Below are 23,431 nucleotides of genomic sequence, written 5' to 3'. Positions count from 1 at the left end.
TTTTTGCCCTCCCCAGCCCCCTCGGTGCACTTTGCAGGCCTCCTAGACTCTCTGCACGTCCATTTTTGTGAAGGGGTGGGGTTTCAGGAGGCCAAAAATGCTGTATTCAGTGTGTACGATGCACCCAGATTTTTACTCTCTTTTTTGGGGGGGAGGGGCATCTTATACTCCAAAAATACGATATGTGAGAGGGTCTGGGTGTGTAAATATTACCCTGACTCACACTCTCTCTGTCTCTTTCTGTCTCCGTGCCTGTGTGTGTGTGAGAGAGAGAATATTACCCTGGCTTTTTATTTTCATAAATAAAAATAAACAAAGTAGGAAGGGTACCTAGTTATTGTTCACCCTCCTATTTTCCCCCTGACAACAACCCTCTGAGGTGGGTTGGGGTGAGAAAAAGTGACTGGAACAGAGTCACCCAGCTCGGTTTCATGCCTAAAGTGGGACTAGAACTCCCAGTTCTCCTGGTTTCTAATCTGGCACTTTAAGACTAGACTAAATTAGGTCAAAGATATATAAATATGCATTTGCTTAATCAAATTAGCAGCCTGTTTAGCTCAGTGTCCTTTTTTTTTTTTTTTACTATCTCTAGTTACTTTCTGGGGTTTTTGAAGATTTTGAGCTTTTGCAATGCTAAGCTGCTTGTCTCCCCTGGGTAAATTGGCTGGAAGTAAAGCCAGCTTAAAGCATTCTTTTCCAGATTTAACTCTTTGCTCTGCCACTGCTTAGTGGCACTGATGACCTGATGTTCTCTTCCGATTGTGTTGAGCCTGATTCATTCTCTCCAGGAGGGAGGGAGGGAGAAAGAGAGAGGAGAGGAAAGAAAGAGAAAGAAGGAAGGAAGGAAGAAAGAGGGAGGGAGGGAGGAAGAGAGAGAGAGGGAGAGAGAGAAAGAAAGAAGAAAGAGAAAGAAGAGGAAAGAAGGAAAAAAAGAAAAAAGGGAGGAAGAAGGAAGGAAAGAAAGAAGGAAGGAGGAGGAAGGAAGAGAGAGGGAGAGAGAGAAAAAGAAGAAAGAAGGAAAGAAAGAAGGAAGGAAGGAGGGAAAAGAAGAAAAAGGGAGGAGAGGAGAATTTTTTCATTTTACTAGGGCTACAAGGGAATAGTATCAGATCTCTTGTCTATTTTACCTGGTAAAAACAAATGCAATATGTTTCACTGTTCCATGCATAAATCTTAAAAACACACACACACACCTTGTGACGTGGTAATCAGTGACCAATTGAGAGGTTGCATTCCCTCCTGCTATGATACACTCTAAGCTGTGGGGGTGCATGGGCTTGCCAACCAAGAAAGAAGGCAGGTGAACCAAAGGTGAGCATCACATAATGTAACCGCAGCCCAGAATCAAAAATGTGAGTATGTGCATGTGCACAGCTTCAAACACTCGGTGATTATATAGGGACATCAGGGCGGGTAGGCGGGCCCAGCTGCTGATCGGAACTACCAATTCGCCTGAACCAGTCCGAACTGGCAGCAGCCCACCTCTGAGGTGAATCAAAACAACATTTATGACCAGTAGTCCAAGTCAGGAACACATTTCTTTGGACATGTAGCCGAAAATGGTCTTCTTGTTGGTTGTAAGCAGAGCACAACTGTTGTGTCCTCCTGACCTCCAAAACGAGTGACCTAAGCAGTGGTGGGTTACGACCGGTACGCCCTGGTACGGGTGTACTGGTGCCTGCCAGGAGCACTGGGTATCGTTCTGGTACCGTGCTCCTGAGGGCCCACCTGCCCGCCCGCCATCCTTACCTGTATTTGAGCTCTTTGGGGCGTCCGTGCACAGAGCGTACAGCACCTGCGCGATGCTCCGCTGAGCAGCTAGAGCATCACAGAGGTGGAGTGTCGCAGGAGGTAAGGACGCAGGTGTGCGTGTGCTGTGCGCGTTTATGTGGAGGACACCGGGCCTCGTTGCACCATACTGGTTGCAACGGGATCAGGAACCCACCCCTGGATCTAAGGATTGAACCTTTCTTAGTGTTGTGGCCTGCCAGCGGAGCTGGTGGCTGATTCAGACAGTGAAGTTGGGGAGGAAGATGGGCCGGTCCTGGAGTCTGGGGAAAGCTCTGATGAGGGCTCTGTGTCGAAGGCAGAGAGAGGGCCAGAGCTGTCTGACAGTTATTAGCTGCCTTCGAAGTCAGACATCAGGGAGGCAGAAGAACAGCTGGAGCCTGTTCCCAATGTGTGCATGCACAGAGCTCCCAGGAGAAGGGAACAGCTAAAAAACAAGGGTCTACTCAGGAGTAAAGGCACAGGTGAATGGCCCCTCCCATAAAGAGGAGCAAAAGGGGAGGGGAGTTTGCAGGAGACAATTAGTTCAATTCATTAGGGGGAAGATCTGTTCCTCTTGCCAAGTAATTGCCAAGTAATTGCTGCTACAGCTTGTAGTTTGGGAGATATCGGCCTGGCAGCTCTCCAAGTGTGATGAAGATCTGTTGTTGAGAAATCCCATGAAAGACTGTTTGCCAGGACTTTGCTGGAGAGGAATTCCCTTTCACCTAAATAAAAGAGGTTTTATCGGGACAAGGAGTCTGTTGCATGCTCTTGGGAGGCTTACGTCAGAATACTTAGCTTCATCTGGACTTGACAGCAAAGATCCTTCAGGAAGATTCAGGGGATGCTTTTCCTAAATTACGTTAGTGAGCTTTTAGTCTTCAACTTCTTCTTTACTTCTAGGAAACGAAGTGGGAGAGTTGATAGAGTACAATCCTAATTTGCTGGATGACCCGCAGTGGCCATGTGGGAAACACAAGCGTGTCCTCATCTTTGCATCATACATGGTAAGATGTTTCCGTGCAGATTCTTGACAAGTACAGTAGTTAAGTATTTGTGATGTATTTCCCTGTGTGTCTTATTCACCTGCATGCAGCGAAGCTTGAGTCCTCATTCCCCGGACTGGTTATAAATTACTATGGGAGAGCAATGAGGGTTATACTATTTTCTACACAATGTATAGGTCCGTGATGGCGAATCTATGGCACGCATGCCACAGGTGGCCCACAGAGCCCTCTCTGCGGGCACATGAGCGGTCGCCCCAGCTCAGCTCCACTGCGCATGTGCACGCCTCCCACTAGCCAGCTGGTTTTCGGGTCGCTGCCAAGCATGCACCATGGTGGGGGGTCCACACTTGCATGTGGGGAGGGCGTGGCACATGTGGAGGCTTGAGCGGAGGGAGTGTGTGGGGTCACCCGTGCATGCGCGGGGGTGGGGTGCACACGGGGCAGGGGGCACGAGGATGTCACCTGCACATTTCATCATGGCTTTGGGCACGTGACAACAAAAAGGTTAGCCATCCCTGCTATAATTGTTTGTTTGTTTGTTTATTGGATTTATATGCCGCCCTTCTCCCAAAGGACTCAGGGCGGCATACAACATTAAAAAAAGAACACATATTACAAAAGTTAAAAAGAAAATTAGATAGAGTATCCAAAAACAAACCCAATTAATATTAACAATAACATTTAAAAGTGGTCCTTGACTTACAGCTATTCATTTTAAAGACCATTCGAACAGCACTGAAAAAATCCTGGCTTGCAACCAGGATCATCATTTACAACTTTTCCAGTCAATGTGATGACCCGGGACAAGGCACGAAAGGCCACACAGCTAGCTGAGAGCCCTTTTAATGTAAGAGAAGCACACCCGTACACACACACACACACACACACAGAGCAGCCTCTGGCTGCAAGAAGTCCAGTGAGGCAAAGGAACAGGGAAATGAATCCACGAAGCAAGGAAGAAGCAAGCACAAAAAACCTCCACAAATTCAGCTTTTGTTCCTGACAAATGCCCCTCCCCATAGTGTCTCCTTAAGTCTCAGTCCCCCAATGTGCTTTGTGAAGAGGGGTGGGATGCTCTCCTCTGGAGTTGTCGGGTTAGCCTGTGCCATTCCCACCGGATACGCTTCAAGGTGCTAGTCGTCACTTATAAAGCCCTTCATGGTATTGGACCTGGGTACTTGAGAGAACGCCTGCTGCCAATTACCTCCCAAAGACCCATTAGATCACACAGATTAGGCCTCCTCCGGGTCCCGTCTACTAGCCAATGTCATCTGGCCACTACCCGGGGGAGGGCCTTCTCTGTGGCGGCCCCGGCCCTTTGGAACGAGCTCCCCGCAGAGATTCGGACCCTCACCTCTCTCCAGGCCTTCCGAAAAGCCGTTAAAACCTGGCTGTGTCGGCAGGCCTGGGGTTGATGAGTTCCCTTCCCCTCTCAAATCGTGTGGCTGTTGGTTGTTTTACATGCCCTGTACTTTTGTGTAGTTGTTGTGTTTCCCTTCCCCTCCTTGGGTTTGTGTGCTGCCCTGAGTCCCGCTGGGAATAGGGCGGCATATAAATAAAATGAAACTCGAAACTCGAAACCTTCTCTCCACTCTCCGTGCTTGGAGATCAGAAGGGGGGTGGTCCTTGCTCATGGTCTGAACTCCATCACTCCTCATTTCCACGGGCCCACTCGCTCTCTGTCGTCCTGCCCCTTTCTCTCTCTCTGTTGGCAAGCCGTCCCAAGCCTGAGGGACCCCTGGGCTGCCTTGTCCTGCTCTGCCCAAATTCCTCCGAAGTCAACGATGCTGCCCCTTTGATCTTCATAGGCCCCAGCTCCAGTTCTCCTCCTCCACAGATTCAGGCTCTGACAGGGTCATGGCAATCCGCTTCCAACAAGCAAAGGCAATGGAGAACTCGGATTCAGTTAACAACTTCAGTGATTTGCTTAACAACCATGGCAAAAAAAAAAGATCCTAAAACCAGGCGTGATTCACTTAACAAACGCCTTGCTTAGCAACAGGAATAGTGGTCATAAGTTGAGAACTGCCTGTGGTTTTCGGTTCTTTTCACGTCTTCCTAACCAACTCGGGTTGGTGTTCCAGTTTCACCATCCTGGGATCCAAGATCATATTGATTTTGAAACTAGATAGAATTGTGATCAATATAACCCCATATTCTTCTTTTAGGGCAGTGTTTCTCAACCTTGGCAACTTGATGTCTGGACTTCAACTCCCAGAATTCTGGGAGCGAATGCTGGCTGGGGAATTCTGGGAGTTGAAGTCCAGACATCTTCAAGTTGCCAAGGTTGAGAAACACTGTTTTAGGGTTATTTTCCTGACTTAGGTTCCCCCAACTCCAACATTTCCGTGAAATAAAGGAGAAAGAGGTTTACACAAATAGTCTTATTTTTTTCCCCTGCACCAACCTCCCTTAGCAAGCTGCAGTTTGGTGACCATTGTTAACCAAGATAGATTTGTTTTGTTCTGAAATGGCACGTAATGGACTTTAACCTTCAGAATTAATTACCACTGCATGGCCCCAGACTTCGACAGCATTGAAAGCAAAGAGAATAGTTTATAGAAGTTCATTCGTGTGGAGCTCTTAGTGATAACAAGCCTTTTTTTCCTCCCATTTGAAAACCGTTTGCTGCTACTCGTTTATCATCTGCTACGTGAATCAGCTTCTAGTCCTAATATGATTCTAGATCGCCGGGATGGGGTGGGGGGAGATGGGCTGATCTTGCGAATTGTAGGGAAAACTAATCTGACTACTGGATCAATATTCCCCACAAGCCACCGAACAACTGTACATCTGTGGAGCTTCTCAGTCATCCAGGTCAAAGATGTATTTTGACCTGGATGGACGAAGGCAGATGGACTTTCTGGTTTTTCTTCAAAGACAAAGTTTCACTTCTCATCCAAGAAGCTTCTTCAGCTCTAACCGGATGCTGGGGAATGGAAAGAATGGAATTGGAACTGTTGAAAGAACTGTGTCTACAACACTGTCCCTTCAATAGTTCTTAGGAAGGCTACATGTCCATTTGCACTACTCGGATGACCCCGAGAACACAGATAAATCTCCAGGTTGCCTCAACAACTCTCTTGTTGTTGCTAGTTGTGAAGCCGTGTCTGACACATCGCGACCCACATGGACAACGTTCCTCCAGGCCTTCCTGTCCTCTACCATCCTCTGAAGTCCCTTTAAACTCACGCTGACTGCTTTGGTGACTCCATCCAGCCACCTCATTCTCTGTCGTCCTCTTCTTCTTTTGCCCTCAATCATTCCCAGCATGAGGCTCTTCTCCAATGAGTTCTTCCTTCTCATTAGGTGGCCAAAGGATTTGGGTTTCCTCTTCAGGATCTGGCCTTCTAAAGAGCAGTCAGGGTTGATCTCCTCCAGGACTGGCCAGTTTGATCGCCTTGCAGTCCAAGGGACTCGCAGGAGTCTTCTCCAGCACCAGAGTTCAAAGGCCTCCATTCTTTGGCTCTCAGCCTTCCTTATGGTTCAACTTTCACAGCCATCCATTGCAACTGGGAAAACCACAGCCTTGACTATACACACTTTTCTTGGCACGATGATTTCTCTGCTTCCTAACAGAGACAATATTAAAGTTAACAAAAGGAACCTCTAAAAATTTGTCCGCTAAGAAACCAGTCAAGTCTATTTTTCACCAGGTTTCTGACAGCAAATTTTATAATGTTGGTTTAATGCCTCCAAAAGAAAGTTTTCTAGGGGGGGGGGGGAGTTTCTTGCAATCCGTAACCTACACTTCAGCTTTCTTCCTCTGTGTAGCTAAGGCTTCCCTCCTCTTTATTTTAATCTTTTGCCATCAGTCTTTCACAGCATTAGGCTCTTCTCCAGTAAGTCTCTAAAGCTCTCTAAAAGAATGCAAATGTCCAGCTGTCTGCAAGGACTCTAAATCCTTCCATTCCCCATCATCCAGTCAGAGCGGAAGACGTTTCTTGGATGAGAAGCCGAACATCTTTTTTTTAAAAACCCAAGAAAGTCCAGCTGCCTCTTGAAAAATGCACCTTTGGGACAACCATGATCTGGGCGACTGAGAATCTCCATAGTCATGGAGTTACAGATTGCTTAACCTTACTTCTGGTTATATAAGTCCAAAACCTATTCTGGACCACTTAAAAACTATTCCACATCATTTAGACCAGTGTTTCTCAACCTTGGCGGCTTTAAGTCCTGTGGACCTCAACTCCCAGAATCCCCCAGCCAGCATAGCTGGCTGGGGGTTTCTGGGAGTTGAAGTCCACAGGACTTAAAGCCGCCAAGGTTGAGAAACACTGGTTTAGACTGTTTCTCCTTCTGATCATGCCAATCATGTTGCTTTGATAATTCCAAAAAAACCTGCCAGAACTGGAGGCTCTCAGCATGGTCAGAGAAAAAACCAACCAACCTGGAATTATCTCAGGGTTCCTAAAAATGCTTAGTTTTTCCTTACTGCACCTGCGACTAAAAGCCCGCACAATCTCTCTGCAAAATCAATATGCAGCTGAAAGGTTATAGGGACTCTTATAACCAAACAGTAAATCAAGTATTCAAATTGTATTCAAACTTAATCCAATTGTAGCGCAATGCCAGGCACCGTGGCCTAAGGACAGACATAAATGGAGTTTATATAGACCTCTAGGGCAATGCAGATATTATCACAAACCTACATTTTTTTTTCTCTTTGAGGCACACAGGAATAGTTTCAGCAGCCGCCGTCAAACACCAGGTGATGAGCAGTAATGCTTTTCTAATGATCTCTCCAGCAGGTTTGGCTTCCATTAGCAGGCAGACCCAGATCCTAATGAGCTCAGATTCAACTTCTGAGTTTCAGTTACTAAGCAAACTCCTAAAGGCTGGAGCAATTTCTCTGCACCTCCTGTTATTATCCGTCTTGTGTTTAAACCCGGTGTATTTGCTGCTAAAGCTGTGCTTCTCAACCTAGACTGGCAGAGACGTGGAACATAGAATAACAAGAGTTGGGAGGGACCTTGGAGGTCTTCTAGTCCAACCCCCTGCTTAGGCAGGAAACCCTACACCACTTCAGACAAATGGTTATCCAACATCTTTAAAACCACCAGTGTTGTAGCATTCACTGGAACACTGGAAGCAAGTTGTTCCACTGATTAATTGTTCTAACTGTCAGGAAATTTCTCCTTAGTTCTAGGTTGCTTCTCTCCTTGATTAGTTTCCATCCATTGCTTTTTCTTGTTCTACTCTCAGGTGCCTTGGAGAATAGTTTGACTCTCTCTTCTTTGTGGCAGCCCCTGAGATATTGGAACACTGCTATCATGTCTCCCCTGGTCCTTCTTTTCATTAAACTACACATACCCAGTTCCTGCAAACGTTCTTCATATGTTTTACCCTCCAGTCCCCTAATTATCTTCATTGCTCTTCTCTGAACTCTTTCTAAAGAGTCTCAACGCACCATTCTGTTTGAAGTGCCAAGTGTTGCAGGATTAAATGATTATTAAAAGGCTTTGGAAACCTTCTGTCTTAAAAGCGATTAGTCTCATAACCCTATTGACCTAGTTAGGGGAGGGCTTGACTCTGATGCCGGGACACAGACGAGCAATGTGGTTTAACAGCACAAACTTAGTACAACTAAACACCAGCTAAGGGTTATTTGGGTGCAAAGTTCAATTTAATGGGTTGCAGCTGAAACAAAGCATTGAATTTTACTGCATAGTGCAGAATATATGGGCCTTCTACATTTTTAATAGAATATTTGTAGCTAAGGATTGAACAGTGGGTTCCTTGGTGCTCCCTGAACTCGGTGGTTTTCTTACTAACATTTAATTACCCAACTAGATATCATCAGTGCACGTAGTTCGGTAATGAAACATCTGCAAGAAAACAACCAAGCTCGGAGACCCCCAATGACCCCACTGTTCTATATTTTTGCCTAGAGGTTAGATTTATTCTTAAACATTGATTGATTTAGCAGATTTATATAGCTGCCTGTCTTACAATTCCGAGCAACCTACAAAATTAAGCACAGAAAAAGAAATCAGCAAAATAACCAAACACTAATGGAAAATAAGCGAGGACAGTGTTTCCCCAGAGTTGAAGTCCATGCATCTTAAAGCTGCCAAGATTGAAAAACACTGGGCTAGGGAGAAACTGCTCAGTTTTAGCTGCAGCTAACATTCTACTAAAGGGCTCTATTTTCTCTTATTTTATAGGTGCAACTCGAAAAATTAGAATATCGTGCAAAAGTTCATTTATTTGAGTAATGCAACTTAAAAGGTGAAACTAATATATGAGATAGACTCATTACATGCAAAGCAAGATAGTTCAAGCCGTGATTTGTCATAATTCTGATGATTATGGCTTATAGCTCATGAAAACCCCAAGTCCACAATCTCAGAAAATTAGAATATTGTGAAAAGGTGCAATATTCTAGGCTCAAAGTGTCTCACTATGATCAGCTAATTAAGCCATAACACCTGCAAAGGTTTCCTGAGCCTGTAAATGCTCTCTCAGTCTGGTTCAGTAGGAATCACAATCATGGGAAAGACTGCTGACCTGACAGTTGTGCAGAAAACCATCATTGACACCCTCTATAAGGAGGGAAAGCCTCAAAAGGTAATTGCAAAAGAAGTTGGATGTTCCCAAAGTGCTGTATCAAAGCACATTAATAGAAAGTTATGTGGAAGGGAAAAATGTGGAAGAAAAAGGTGCACAAGCGGCAGGGATGACCGCAGCCTGGAGAGGATTGTCAGGAAAAGGCCATTCAAAAGTGTTGGGGACTTTCACAAGGAGTGGACTGAGGCTGGAGTCAGTGCATCAAGAGCCACCACACACAGACGGATCCTGGACATGGGCTTCAAATGTCGTATTCCTCTTGTCAAGCCGCTCCTGAACAACAAACAATGTCAGAAGCGTCTTACCTGGGCTAAAGAAAAACAGACCTGGTCTGTTGCTCAATGGTCCAAAGTCCTCTTTTCTGATGAGAGCAACTTTTGCATCTCATTTGGAAACCAAGGACCCAGAGTATGGAGGAAGAATGGAGAGGCACACACTGCAAGATGCTTGAAGTCCAGTGTGAAGTTTCCACAATCGGTGTTGATTTGGGGAGCCATGTCATCTGCTGGTGTTGGTCCACTGTGCTTCATTAAGTCCAGGGTCAACGCAGCCGTCTACCAGGAGATTTTGCAGCACTTCATGCTTCCTTCCACAGACGAGCTTTATGGGGATGCTGACTTCATTTTCCAGCAGGACTTGGCACCTGCCCACAATGCCAAAAGCACCAAAACCTGGTTCAATGACCGCGGGATTACTGTGCTTGATTGGCCAGCAAACTCACCTGACCTGAACCCCATAGAGAATCTATAGGGCATTGCCAAGAGAAAGATGAAAGACATGAGATCGAACAATGCAGAAGAGCTGAATGCCGCTATTGAACCATCCTGGTCTTCCGTAACACCTCAGCAGTGCCACAGGCTGATAACTTCCATGCCACACCGCATTGAGGCAGTAATTGCTGCAAAAGGGACCCAAACCAAGTACTGAGTACATATGCATGCTTATACTTTTCAGAGGTCCGATATTGTTCTATGTACAATCCTTGTTTTATTGGTTGCATGTAATATTCTAATTTTCTGAGATTGTGGATTTGGGGTTTTCATGAGCTGTAAGCCATAATCATCACAATTATGACAAATCACGCCTTGAACTATCTTGCTTTGCATATAAATGAGTCTATCTCATATATTAGTTTCACCTTTTAAGTTGCATTACTGAAATAAATGAACTTTTGCATAATATTCTAATTTTTCGAGTGTCACCTGTATTTTCTCCTATTATATTCTATTCTATTTTCTTCTATTCTATATTCTATTCTATATTCTGTTCTGTTATTTTTGGGTGTCCCACGTTCTCTTTCACAGTACAAATTTATAAATAAATCATTTTTTTTAAATTTCAGACCACCGTGATCGAATATGTAAAACCTTCAGATCTTAAAAAGGATATGAATGAAACATTTAAAGAAAAATTTCCTTACATCAAGCTCACGCTAAGCAAAATCAGAAGGTAAAGAAATTATTTGGGGGATGTGAAAATCACTTTTGTTTCTCAGTCCTTCCTTTGGAACAAGCTTCTTTCTATCCAGATTTCTATCAGAACAGTTTTATCTGTAAACATTTACAGCCCAATCTTGCACAAGTATTAATAAATATGAGGAAGTACATATAACTTGCAGACTTGAGTATTGAGTACTGCAGGCTACTTCTGCTGCCTGCCGACTGCCTGCAATTTGGTAGTTTGAATCCCACCAGGCTCAAGGTTGACTCAGTCTTCCATCCTTCCGAGGTGGGTAAAATGAGGACCCCAATTGGGGGCAATATGCTGTAAAAGCACTGTAAAGTGGTAGCAGTGTAGTCAGGAGGTGAGGTATTATTATTTCCTTCTTTTTCATTCTAATTATGTTAAGAATTGTGGGGGGGGGAGGGGTTTGATTCTGTAATGAATTTTTAGTTGTTAAATATGCTGTGATGTAGTTTAAATCAATGTTTCTCTACCTCAACTATTATAAAATGTGTGGACTTCAATTCCCAGAATACCCCAGCCAGCTTAAAGTTCTGGAGATTGAGAAACACTGGCATAAGCACAGATTTAATTCCTACAATGAAGTATGAAATTTAATTATTTGGTTTAGTTTTGGTTAGAAGACGATACTGGGCAAAGTTTTGTTCTTGGCTTGTTTCGTACCCATGTTTTTGCATCTTCTATTTTACATACAAATCAAGCATGTGCCATCAAACCTTCTAGCATATTTTGAATGCTTTTGTCCCTAACAAAACTTCAGTTCTGTACAGTTTTTGACTAGAACTGTGAAACATATTTGAATTTGAAAAATTTCAACTGAAACCAGAGTATTGAGCTAGCAATGTGCGGCAGCAGCCAATAAAGCTAATACAATCCTTGTGTCAGGCCTGCACTTATATCCCTTTTAGGATCTTGGGCCTGCCACACTCTCTCTTATTTCATTATGCTGTTTTATTAGTGTAGTAGTTGGGAGGGGAGAATAGAAAGGAGTAGAATTGTGGAATGTGTTCTTTTCTAGAAGCCCAAGGTCATCTTTTGTCTCCGCACCTGACCGGAACCAGCTGGGTGGAGATGCCAGCGTGGAAGAAGATTGGGCCATGTTATGGATTTGGGGCTGTGGGGACAAGATCATGAACTTTCAACTGGGTGGGAATCCTAGGTAACTTCCAGAACTGGGATTCCATATATGTACCAAGATGTCTGATTTATTAAATTGGAACTTTAAGGATCGTTTTGCCTTGGACTCTGATTTAATTCTACATGATACTTGGAATGCTGACACCTTGCTTGCATAAACAGAGGCGTAGAATCAAAAACGTGTGAAGTAATAATACCGCTTTATAAAGCCTTAAAAGGACCACGTGTGGAATACTGCATCCAGTTTTGGTCATCACATTGCAAAAAAGATGTTGAGAGTTTGGGAAAAAGTACAAAGAAGAGCAACTAAGACGACTAAAGGTCTGGAGACCATAGAAAAACAGTTGCAGGATTTGGATTTGGCAAATCTAGAGAAAAGAAGTATTAGGGGGGGACATGATAGCAATATTTCAGTATTAGAGAGGCTGCCACAAAGAAGAGGGTCTTCACGTATTTTCCAAAGCCCCAGAGGGAAGGACAATGGATGGAAACTAATCAAGGAGAGAAGCAATCTGAAATTAAGAAAAAACTTAATTAACCAGTGGAATAGCTTGCCTTCAGAAGTTGTGGATTCTCCATCACTGGAGGTTTTAAAGAAGAGACTGGAGAGTCACTTGACTGAAATAGTCTAGGGTCTCCTCATTGAGCAGGGGCTGGACTAGAAGACCTCGGTGGTCCCTTCCAGCTCTATTCTGATTGATTGAAGAAACCTCACAGAGTGTGTCTAGCAGTTTCAGCTTAACTAAAATGTTGTTCATCCACAAGTCTTAAAGTTGCCAAGGTTGGAGACCCCGTGCTTTAAAACATACATTGTCAGGGTTCCAAGTAACACCCCCAATGAAAGAAGACTCCAAAGCTTGAGTTTCCTCAATGTTCCATTTTATTAGATATGTCATATTGGCACATCTGGGAAAACCTGAATCTGAAAGCTTCCAGGTTTTCCCCACCCAAACGAAAGTTCAAGTCCCCGCCCAGCTCCCACATGTCTACCACATGATCCAGTTAGGCACCATCCAAAACTGGAGATGCCTCCCAGGCACATCATCGCAGCTGCAGGGCAAGACGTCCTTGACTCTCTGAGAAAAGAATGTTATTTTGACTGTATATCTCCCATACTCCATATAATCCCCCTTCCCATTTTCCCACCGTAGCAAATGTGGCAGCCCTGAAGGCCCAAATGTAAAAAACGGCTTCCAGGCCTGGCATACGTATTTCACCTAATTCTGAAGTTTCTCTCGTCTGTCTAGAAAGAAAATGAGCTTTGATTCTTGCCCACTTCCTTCTCCCTTGCAGTTTAAAGAGAGAAATGCGGACCCTGAGTATGGAGTGCAACCTGGAGCCAATTACTGTGTCCATGGCTTACGTCTACTTTGAGAAGCTCGTCCTTCAAGGCAAGCTCAACAAACAGAACCGAAAACTGTGTGCCGGTGCTTGTGTGCTGCTCGCAGCCAAGATTAGCAGTGATCTCAGGAAACACGAAGTCAAACACCTAATTGATGTAAGTACAACTGGAATATTTCCCGGGGTCTCCAGCTCTTTGAAAATGCTAAAGTTCTCAAATGATTTTTTTTTTGATACACAAATCACATTTACATTTATGATAATTTTTTTAATACACTTGATACATAAATCTTTGCAGACTTGCAAAAAACATTGAATGGAAATATATACATGTTGATAAGAGACTGGAAATCCAAAGTTAGTTTTAAGTAATTGCAGTACGAATAGCCTGCACATGGTTGTCACTGTAAATGCATGAGAAAAATCGGAAAGCGACAGGGTGGAATTGTTGGCAGTGCTTTGAAGCTACCATTTGAATGTCAGGATTGTGATGAAAATAATAGTAATAATGTTGTCTCTGCAACTACCACCCCCAAATTGTCTACTTAATGGATCAGCAGTCAAATGATTGTGTTAGTTTGGAATGGGAAATGATACCAGATTTAAATTGTACTGAGAATGGGTCTCCTTGGTTATTGTCAAAATAATTTGAATTTCTCTGCAGCAGAGCCATTTGTTCATATGCACCAATTTTTAATTTTCTTATTCTGTTACCTTGCTGATAATGGCATCAAGCAATTTCTTTTTCTATTCTTCGTCTGGAACTAGAGTTTTTTTTTTCCATGCATCCTAGTTCTATACATGCCTTCTGATAATAAGCCCTGCTCTTTTCAGTGAGACTTATTCTCAAATAAATGAGCAGGGATTGAAGCTATCTCTTTGTTGCCCTTCGATGTATTACTACACTCCATTTACCTTATAATAAATTATTGTTGATGGGCCAAGTACCAGGCAATTTGGTTCTTTCCAGTAGTGGGATTCAACCAGTTCGCACCACTTCAGCTAAACCGGTTGTTAAATTGCTGGCTGGACACTCTCTGCCCCGCCCCTTCTAGGAGTCCTCCACGTGCCCTATTTTGGTTCCTGGGAGGCCTACTAGGCCCAAAATGGAAGACAGGGAGGGGCACAGAGCATCCCTCCCCCACCGTGGCCCATTTTTGCTTCCAGGGGGGTGCAGGAGGCCAAGTGCTGTCTGTCATACCCATGGCCACGCCCACCATGCCACGCCCACTCAGCCGATCATTAGGGCAGAGAACCGGTTGTTAAATTATTTGAATCCCACCACTGGTTCTTTCCCAGAAAACAGCACCAGGGTCTGTCATCCTCCTGAAGCGATGTAATTAGTTCTATAACTTCCCTTGTAACAAACTTCAGCAAAGCCAACGTATGGCAATTGCAAAAGTGTACGTTCTGCAGAAGACCATCTCACTGTCTCCTGTCGTATTATGTAACCATTTGACGTTCCTGACACTGGACAGCTAAATCTGTCTGGCCTTCAGGCCGTGACTTTTCAGAATACTGCGCAAGTCAGAAATGGCAGCCCACAGGCAACATGGAAATGAGGCCATTGAAATTCAATGGCAAAATGTTAATCCCTACTCCAGGGTAAGAAGGAGACAAACCATTCCAATTTCTAACTACAGGGAGGGAGGGAGAGAGAAATATTTAACAGTAATGACGAGAAATCAGATCACCAAAATGTTTCTGCTTTTCCACTAAATTTTCATGGTACTGTATATTAGTTTGGCTCTGCTGGATGAGTGGATTTTTAAAGCTCAAAATGGAACAGTTTATCTCCAGAAGTCTTCCTTTACCCTTCCCTATTCTTAAAGCATTTACAAGGGCCAGTCCCACCCCTGCTAGTGACGTCCATCCTTCCAGTGATATAACATACAGCTAGTCATCTCTTGTCCTTGAAAATTACTCTCCCTGAAGAAAGGGGTGTGCTTTTACATACTTCAGTGCTTCTCCATACAGAAAATACTTTCTCCTAGCGAATACTGTAGTGTATCAGTTGCCAAGCCCCTGAATTTTGATCACATGACCCCAGGGATGCTGTAACCGTCGCAAGTGTGAAACACGGTCATAAATCACTTTTTTCAGTGCCATTGTAACTTCAGACGATCACTAAACAAATAGTTGTAAGTCAAGGATTACCTGTATGTTATCACTAAAATACTGTATTTTTCGGAGTATAAGATGCACTTTTTCCCCGCAAAAAAGAGGGTGAAAATCTGGGTGCATCTTATACACTGAATACAGCATTTTTGGCCTCCCGAAACCCCGCCCCTTTGCAAAAATGGACATGCATTGGCTTTGGGAGGCTTGTAGAGTGGTGCTGGGGGCTGGAAAGGGCAAATATGAGTGAAAAATGGGCCATTTGTGGCCTGTTCCCCCCCCCCCAGCCTCCAGGAGCACTCTACGAGCTGCCCAAAGCCAATGCATGCCCTGTTTTTTGCAAAAAATGGGCCCACTTTTGTGAAAAACTGGCCATTTTTTGCCCATTTTTGCCCCCCTTCAGCTCCCTGGAGCACTTTGCAGGCCTCTCAAACTCTCTGCATGCCCCGTTTTTCACAAAGCACGAGGCGTGCAGAGTGCAAAAACGTTTTTGTAATTGACCACTTCAAAATCTTGGTGCGTCCTATACTCCGAAAATTACGGTAGCTCTGGTTTTGTATGCCGAACAAATATTCAGACTGTTGCAAGCAAGGATGCAAAACATGGTGCTGTAATTTATTTTGTTTTCTGCCTTTACAGAAGTTGGAAGAACGATTCCGATTCAACAGACGAGATCTCATCGGATTTGAATTTACTGTTCTTGTGGCTTTGGAATTGGCTCTTTACCTTCCCGATAACCAAGTGTTACCTCACTTCCGTCGTCTCACACAACAGTCCTAGTCGAGAGCTACATTACAACCAAAGCACCAGTTTTTAGGTGGATTTGGAGATCGATACCCGGCTTCGCCTAGGTGACAGGATCAAACTGTGCTAAGACTATTCCTGGCAGGGAGTCGATGGTGGGATTTTCATGGAAGTATCAAAGTGGAAAATACAATACAGTGTGAGAAGTGGCAGAAGTAGGAAATTTTTGTTTGAGAAACTAAAGCACAAATGATTTTGCATCCAGTTGCCACTAAAGTTGCTAATTATTCTTCATTTAACTTTTTGTTTTCTGGAAACAATTTCTTCTTCTTGCCTGCCACTGCTACTTTATCATTTCCTTACTCTCTTTTCCCCCCTCTCCTTCAAACTTAAAAGAGCAACACTTCCATTCCTTAATTAGTGCTTCAGAAAAAAATGACATTTCAAACCATAAAAACTTGGGGAGGGGAAGAAGAAGGATGTGCCTAAGGCTGGGCTGGTACCAGTCTCCCTTTTTCTCTTTCTTGTTTTTAAAGTTACGTTACTTAGTGGCAAATTCTGAACTTAAGCAGCAATTTATCCTTTTGCCTTTATTTACTTGTGCTATAAGGAAAAAAATTAACGTATCTGCACTATCATTTCTGGGAAGGTTCTCTATGTTGATTGTTCAGTTTTGCTTTCTTTTTAAATGAAATATTGCACTTGTTGAACAAGGAGCTACATGGCAAAACAGTCTTCATTTTAACGTGTCCCTCAGAGGTTGAGTGAAACCATTGATTTAATGGCAGTAATTCTGACATGTAGCTTCCAGAGCTATGTGTTTCTGTTACTGCTTTCTGTAGCCTGAAAGTAATAACTCTTTTATTTATAACAAAGTGTTCATATATTATCTTTCCTGTATGCTACTGACATGTAAATGTCTCGGGAAGTATAGCTGTCGTTACCTAAATTAAGCCAATGAAACTCAGCATATCTAACTTCTGTAAAAGGTTTAAAAAAAAAAAAAAAAAAAAGGTTCTTCCAAGCTTTTCGTCACTGTGATGTTCCTCACAAACCTGGTTTTTAAATGCACATTCAAACCGCCAATGTTATAAAGGCCAATGTTTAGCAGTGTGCTGGGTAGATGCCGTTTTTATACACTTGGACAATACATTGATTTAAGCATTGAGATGCTAAAATATGAACTTTCTTGAGACTATAAGAGGAGTCAGTGGCTGTCAGGTTGTTGTTTTTTTTCCTAAGCAATATTGTGATATAAATCAAAGTGTCTGTGTATACGTGTGATATTTGCCAGTGAACAAAATTACTTCTTGGATATTGCGATTAATGTCCATTCTACTTTTTTTAGTGTAACTTTGGCCAGTTTTAGTGTGAGAGAGAGAGAGATCTTGCAAAATAAGAGGGAAGATAAAGGTGCATCAGTATGGAAGGTACCAAGTATAGGATAAAATCACATTTTTGAGCACAGGTACACTGCTACCATCATATGACAATGTACAGTAAACAAGCACACTGGGGAGAAACTTAGAGAACAAATTCTCTCCAATAAGCTGTTTTAAGACAGTAAATGTTGTTTAACAAAAGCATTTAAAATTATAGACACAAGTCTGTTGAATCTTAAATGGTACAGTCAATCATTCTGGGCTGCAGAAACTGAGCCTCTTAGTAAAATAGAGGGCGTTTACTACCTAGAATGCCACAAATCTTAAGATGGAAATACATATGGTTTGGGATGGAAAGTTGCAAAGGGGGTCAGAAACATCTGGAGTGAAGGGAGAGAAAAAGACTAGAACCCAAGATTGCATTATTTAGCATGAAGAGTTTTGATTTATCCGACTTTTCTTGCACTCATGCATGAACAAAAACTAGTTGGAAAAATATTTTTAACCCAAAGTCAGCTTGTTATTGAAATTTGAGCCAACCCAGTTGAGAATGGCTTTCTAATCATGGCTTGCAAATTAATGCACCTCATTGTATTAATAATACCTGTCAAGTCCTAATTGTAGCCTTTTTTGATACAATGTATAGTAGCTTAACTATTGCTCACAATTAAAAATGTGGTACGTAGCATTTCTTTACGGAATTTCAGTGTAGAATGCCATCCCAGTTTTTCCCAGGAAACCTTAGAGATAATTGGGTGAGACATTAATTCACCTGAACAGAAAGCAACAGATTTCCCCCCCTCCAAATTTTTCCAATTTTGTTAAACAGTTCTAACCTAACACCAAATGACTTGACTAGCTACATTGTATTCTAAAATATTTGCCAACTTAGATTCCCAAGTAAGGCAGGTATAAGAGCCATGATGGCGCAGTGGTTAGAATGCAGTATTGCAGGTTAAATTTGCCAACTGCCAGCAGTTCGATCCTGACAGGCTCAAGGTTGACTCAGCCTTCCATCCTTCCGAGGTTGGTAAAGTGAGGACCCAGATTGTTGGGGGCAATATGCTGACTCCATAAACCGCTTAGGGCTGTAAAGCACTATAAGTGGTATATAAGTCTAAGTGCTATTGCTGTTATCTTTTTTTCAAGCAAATAGGCTTGTCAAAAGGCTGCTTGAAAAGGCTGTCCTAATTAAACTCTGAAATTTAATTTTGTCTCTGGAAACATGTACAGTTTAGTTAAAACATTTATTACCGTAATATGCGGGCACTGGGACAAGTAAGTTCTTCTGCAATTCGTTGCTGCCTTCTAGAGTATATTTGGAGGCAACAAGGTTGGAGAAGGCTGTTTTCCTTAAAAGCTCAAAACACCTTAAGTGTTAAATGTATATGGCAATGGTACGAGTTCACCTCTTCAGATAATAAAGTGGATTTGTAATGACTGACGGTACAACTTTTTAAAGAAAAATCTATTTTAGAACTAAGGACCCATCTATAAATCAGGGATTCTGATTTTCTCCTCTTCCCTTCTCCTGATTCTCTCTATATGGACTTGCAAATATGCAGTGGTCTATATATTGACAAAAGACTCGTTCTGGTCTTTTATTATACATGGAAATATATTTTGGAAGGAAGAGACTGAAAATCTTGCCTAATATTCGAGTCAATGTTGCTTCAGGATTCAAAAGAATGAGGAATTGAGTATCATCCTTTTTAACTTTGCACTTTGGCTTTGTACATTGAGTTACATAGAACAGTTCAACTATTGAATACTGTAGTGAATATGGAGAGTGTAATGTGTTTGCAATTTCATACCTAATTTGGGGTGGTTGGTTCTCATTTGTCTAAGACTCACTGTATTCCTTGTTCATGCAATATCTGCCACTGCGTGGTAACTATTATTATTACAACCAAACTTAGATCCAGTATAAAATCCCAGTTTACTATCTTTGGAGTAAGATACTAATCTTTTGACAATTGAAGTTTAAATTATAGATTCTTATGTAAATAATGGTGCTCGTATACCTTCATCCCAAGAAAACATTCTGAATTGGAGTTTGTATATTTTTATGTTAGTAAATTTGTGTTGTCCTAAATTTTAAGTTTCTGCTTTGTATATTGTCTGATTTTGTTCTTCCAAATGAAATGAATGAATTTGTTAATAACTGAATGTTTGTGTAATTGAATGTTTTGATACCTATTTTATAACTTAGCACATCTGAATATATTTCAGGTTTGTGTCATAAATAACCCTTTAAAACATTGTGGTGTGTCTTTTTCTTCTTTTCCTCCCTGCACAAAAAACAGCCTGTGATTTTATGAACAACTGAATGTTAAATGTTAGAACAAATACTTTCTGGACATGCATATTCCAAAGCTAGAATTGTATATATATGAGTCTGAATATTAAATAGATTGTATATTACTCATGTTTTACCAGTAAATAGTTATGCATCAAAACATAAGGGAAAAAGCAAGAAAGATTACTACTGATTTGCTTTATTTTGCCTGTCTTTAAAATATGTTTATATATGTAAATATAGACATACCTTAAAGACAGAGACAAAATAATACATATTTATATATATTATATATTTACAATATTTATATATATGAGAGACTCAGGTTTAGCTTTACTTGATATATTTTATAGTTTTAGATTTTACCTCCTTATATTCTATAAATTTATACTGGAATATTAAGCCATTACTACAAATACCATTTATACCATTAAGCTGATAAAACTGATTTCTTTGCTAGGACCTTCTGGAATAAATAATGGGGTTTTAGAATTGGGATACTGCTAATTTTTATCTGTCTTATATTAAGTGTAATGTTGACTATGAAAACAAAGTTTACTCAGAATTGCTGTTAGTATTAGTTTGCTAGAACTGATTTGTGTGAAAATCTTAAGTTTGTCTACATATATTTCACAATAATTCTTTGATGTATAGTAATAATATGCTAGAAAAAAACATAGCTTATATGTAAGAATAATGACTTAGTTGTATATTCCTCACTTGTAATTTGAACTGTCAGCAAATTGACCCTTCTCATTAGTTGCACAAATAGGGGGAAAATCCATAAATAGCTGTTCCAATTATAACTATATACAGGTCACCTCTTTCAACAAGTGCCCATGTTTTAATATCCGTTGATCAGTGATATATTAGACAATGAAAATCAGCCTTGGGTATTTAACAAAACGGAGTTGCAAAATTGATGAGCTTCAGTGTAATTGCGAAGGGGTAGATCAATGTTTTTCATGGCATCTATATTTAGCTATTGACCTTTCTATCAGTGGCTGCTTTTGCAGCAAAACTGTAACCTATTTACAAGTACATGATAGGCTTCACACATTGTAGTCTTCAGTACATCTCATCAGAATTGTTCAGTTATGACACAAAGAATAACCGCAACAGTGCAGGCTGTTTTGGAACCTGGATATGTTCAAATGTGTTTCCAGAATTGAGAGCTTTGCTATAAAGACTAAAAAGTGGGAAACCTATGGCCTGATAGATGCTACTGAACTATAATTCTCAACACCCACAACTAAAGTGGTGCTGGATGCTATAATTAGACAAAATAGGAGAGGCCTCAAAATAGCCACCATTGGACTAAAGGTGATTATCATACAACTTGAATACATGCATTCTAGATACATTTCACCACATTTATCTGGTTTTAACCGATAAATGTTCAATAGCAATAGCAGACTTCTATACCGCTTCACAGAGCTTTATAGCCCTCTCTAAGAAATTAAAGTGCCAGCATATTGCCCCCAACAATCTGGGTCCTCTTTTTACCCACCATGGAAGGCTGAATCAACCTTGAGCCGGTCAGAATCGAACTCCTGGCAGCTGGCAATCAGCAGAAGTAGCCTGTAGTACTGCATTCTAATGACTGTGCCACCATGGCTCTTAAATCATTAAATCATTAAATACCTATAGTTTCCTATAGGTATAGGGATGATAGGCTAATGAAGATTGCACTAAGCTGGAATGGGTTGATACTTGTTCAAATCATTCTAAGGGGGATGAGGATGAAAAGTATGTTTATCATCAAAAGGGGATAGTATAACGAACATAGTGCTGCGAACTACTCGGGGTTGTTTCATAAGATGTACTACCATATGTCAAATAAATTGTAAAATGAAAGGATTTAAGTAAAGGTAAAGTTTCCCTGTCCAGTTGTGTCTGGCTCTACAGTGCAGGGTTCATCTCTGTTTTCTGGCCAGAGTCAGTTTTGTCCGAAGGCATCTCTGTGGTCATGTGGCCAGCATGGCTATATGCCAAAAGTGCACAAAATACTTCCCTTCCCACCAAACTGGTACCTATTAATCTACTCGTATTTGCATGCTTTCTAACTGCTAGGTGGCAGGAGCTAGAAGTATTGGGAGCTCACCCCGTCATATGGCACTCAGGTCTCAAACCCAGGATGTCGGCAATAATTCAATAGGGTAAAGTATACTGAGTCTTGTATGCATAACTCTTACGTAGGTATAGTATCAAATTTCAAAAACAATCTCTGAGGATTACCTGAGTCCAAAACTAACTTCGTTGGCTTTTATATTGATAGGGCTGATGTTCAGATAGGGATGAATTGTGCATATCCAAGGAGAGAATGTAGAGTTCCAGACACAAATTATTACTAATATCTGATAAAAAAGTATTTAAAATAGAACAAATAAAATATGATTTAAAATAAAATTGGAATAAAGTACAATAATTTAATATATAGTGGTAGATAAATAAAATATGCTAAAATTATATTTCTATAATTTTCTACAATCTACCTCAATCCCATAATGCCGATCTGAACCGAACCATTTTACTCAAGTACTGTGCTGTGTGAAATGTTATTTTCAGATTCTGGCCGCACATAAGGTAAGTTGTTCTGATATGGGGATCCCAATGTATCATTCGTGTAGTACAGGGTAGTCAACCTTTTTATACCTATCGCCCACTTTTGAATCTCTAAAATTTTCTAACCGCCCACTGGTCCTACAGTAATGGTGATTTATAAAGTAGGGAAGTAACTTTATAAAATTTATAAAGCAGAGTTACAGCAAACCCCTACCGCCCACCATGAAAACTGGAACGCCCACTAGTGGGCCGTAGGGACCAGGTTTGACTATCACTGGTTTAGTATATAGACCAAGGTACCTGTCTCTCACCTTATACAGGCAACAATCAAATAAGATGTTAGCCAGATCTTCTACTTCTGCTGCTCCACAAATGCAGAGACGCCCATTATAGGATATAGAATGGAATCTCCCATATCCTGTATCAGATCAGCTCTGTGTACCTAACCTAATTTGGCTTGTCTAATCCTCAGAGCAAAACATGCCCAGGAAGCAAACGGCAACAGCTTCAGCAAACTACAGTGATGTCAAAATGACACACAGTAGCCTTTGTGTGATGTCATTAGATATATTTTGACATTTGCTCACCCTTGCAAATGGCAAGAAGGGCCAGTTCAAGCAGCTGTCATTTTCAGGTAGGTCAGGAGAGTAGGACAGAGATACAAAATGGCTTCTTGGTGTTGGCTGTTGCGCTTCACTTCCCATCAGTAAGACCTGAATTGACAGGTTGAGTTCCCTTTTCATTTTGTGGTGCGGTGGTCCATGCCAGGCCCATCTAGCCCTAAGTAGTTCCATCCATCATACAACACCGGGAGAGATGGTTGGCCTGGCAGTTCCTACTGACACCACTGCTTTTCAAAGGAGCAATACCAAGTGTCTTCCCAGGAAGCCAATTTGGTGCGAAGATGGGCTGCCCAGAATGAAGAGAAATCTTGTTGCAATGCTACCTCATACACAAACAGTATTTTCCCTGATGAGTTGGCAAAAGCCACGAACAGTTGAAAGGGATCTTGGTGGTCTTGTAGTCCAACC

The 23,431-nt window shown here is 41.7% G+C and overlaps 1 protein-coding gene across 1 annotated transcript in view; it reads left to right on the top strand.

Annotated features, from left to right (window-relative positions):
- Nucleotides 1-18,022, top strand: part of CABLES2 (Cdk5 and Abl enzyme substrate 2) — a 63,785-nt gene extending 45,763 nt beyond the window's left edge. Inside the window, exons 6-9 of the mRNA XM_032218550.1 lie at nucleotides 2,674-2,777; nucleotides 10,693-10,799; nucleotides 13,245-13,449; nucleotides 16,050-18,022. Of these exons, the coding sequence (XP_032074441.1) occupies nucleotides 2,674-2,777; nucleotides 10,693-10,799; nucleotides 13,245-13,449; nucleotides 16,050-16,190 (557 nt within the window). The 3' untranslated portion in view covers nucleotides 16,191-18,022. The remainder of the gene's footprint in view (nucleotides 1-2,673; nucleotides 2,778-10,692; nucleotides 10,800-13,244; nucleotides 13,450-16,049) is intronic.
- Nucleotides 18,023-23,431: the final 5,409 nt, after the last annotated feature.

This window comes from Thamnophis elegans, chromosome 5 (assembly GCF_009769535.1).
Source record: "Thamnophis elegans isolate rThaEle1 chromosome 5, rThaEle1.pri, whole genome shotgun sequence".
In the NCBI taxonomy this organism is placed as follows: Eukaryota; Metazoa; Chordata; class Lepidosauria; order Squamata; family Colubridae; genus Thamnophis; species Thamnophis elegans.
The sequence above is the reverse complement of the archived record's forward strand: the minus strand, read 5'-3'. Positions and strand labels throughout refer to the sequence as shown.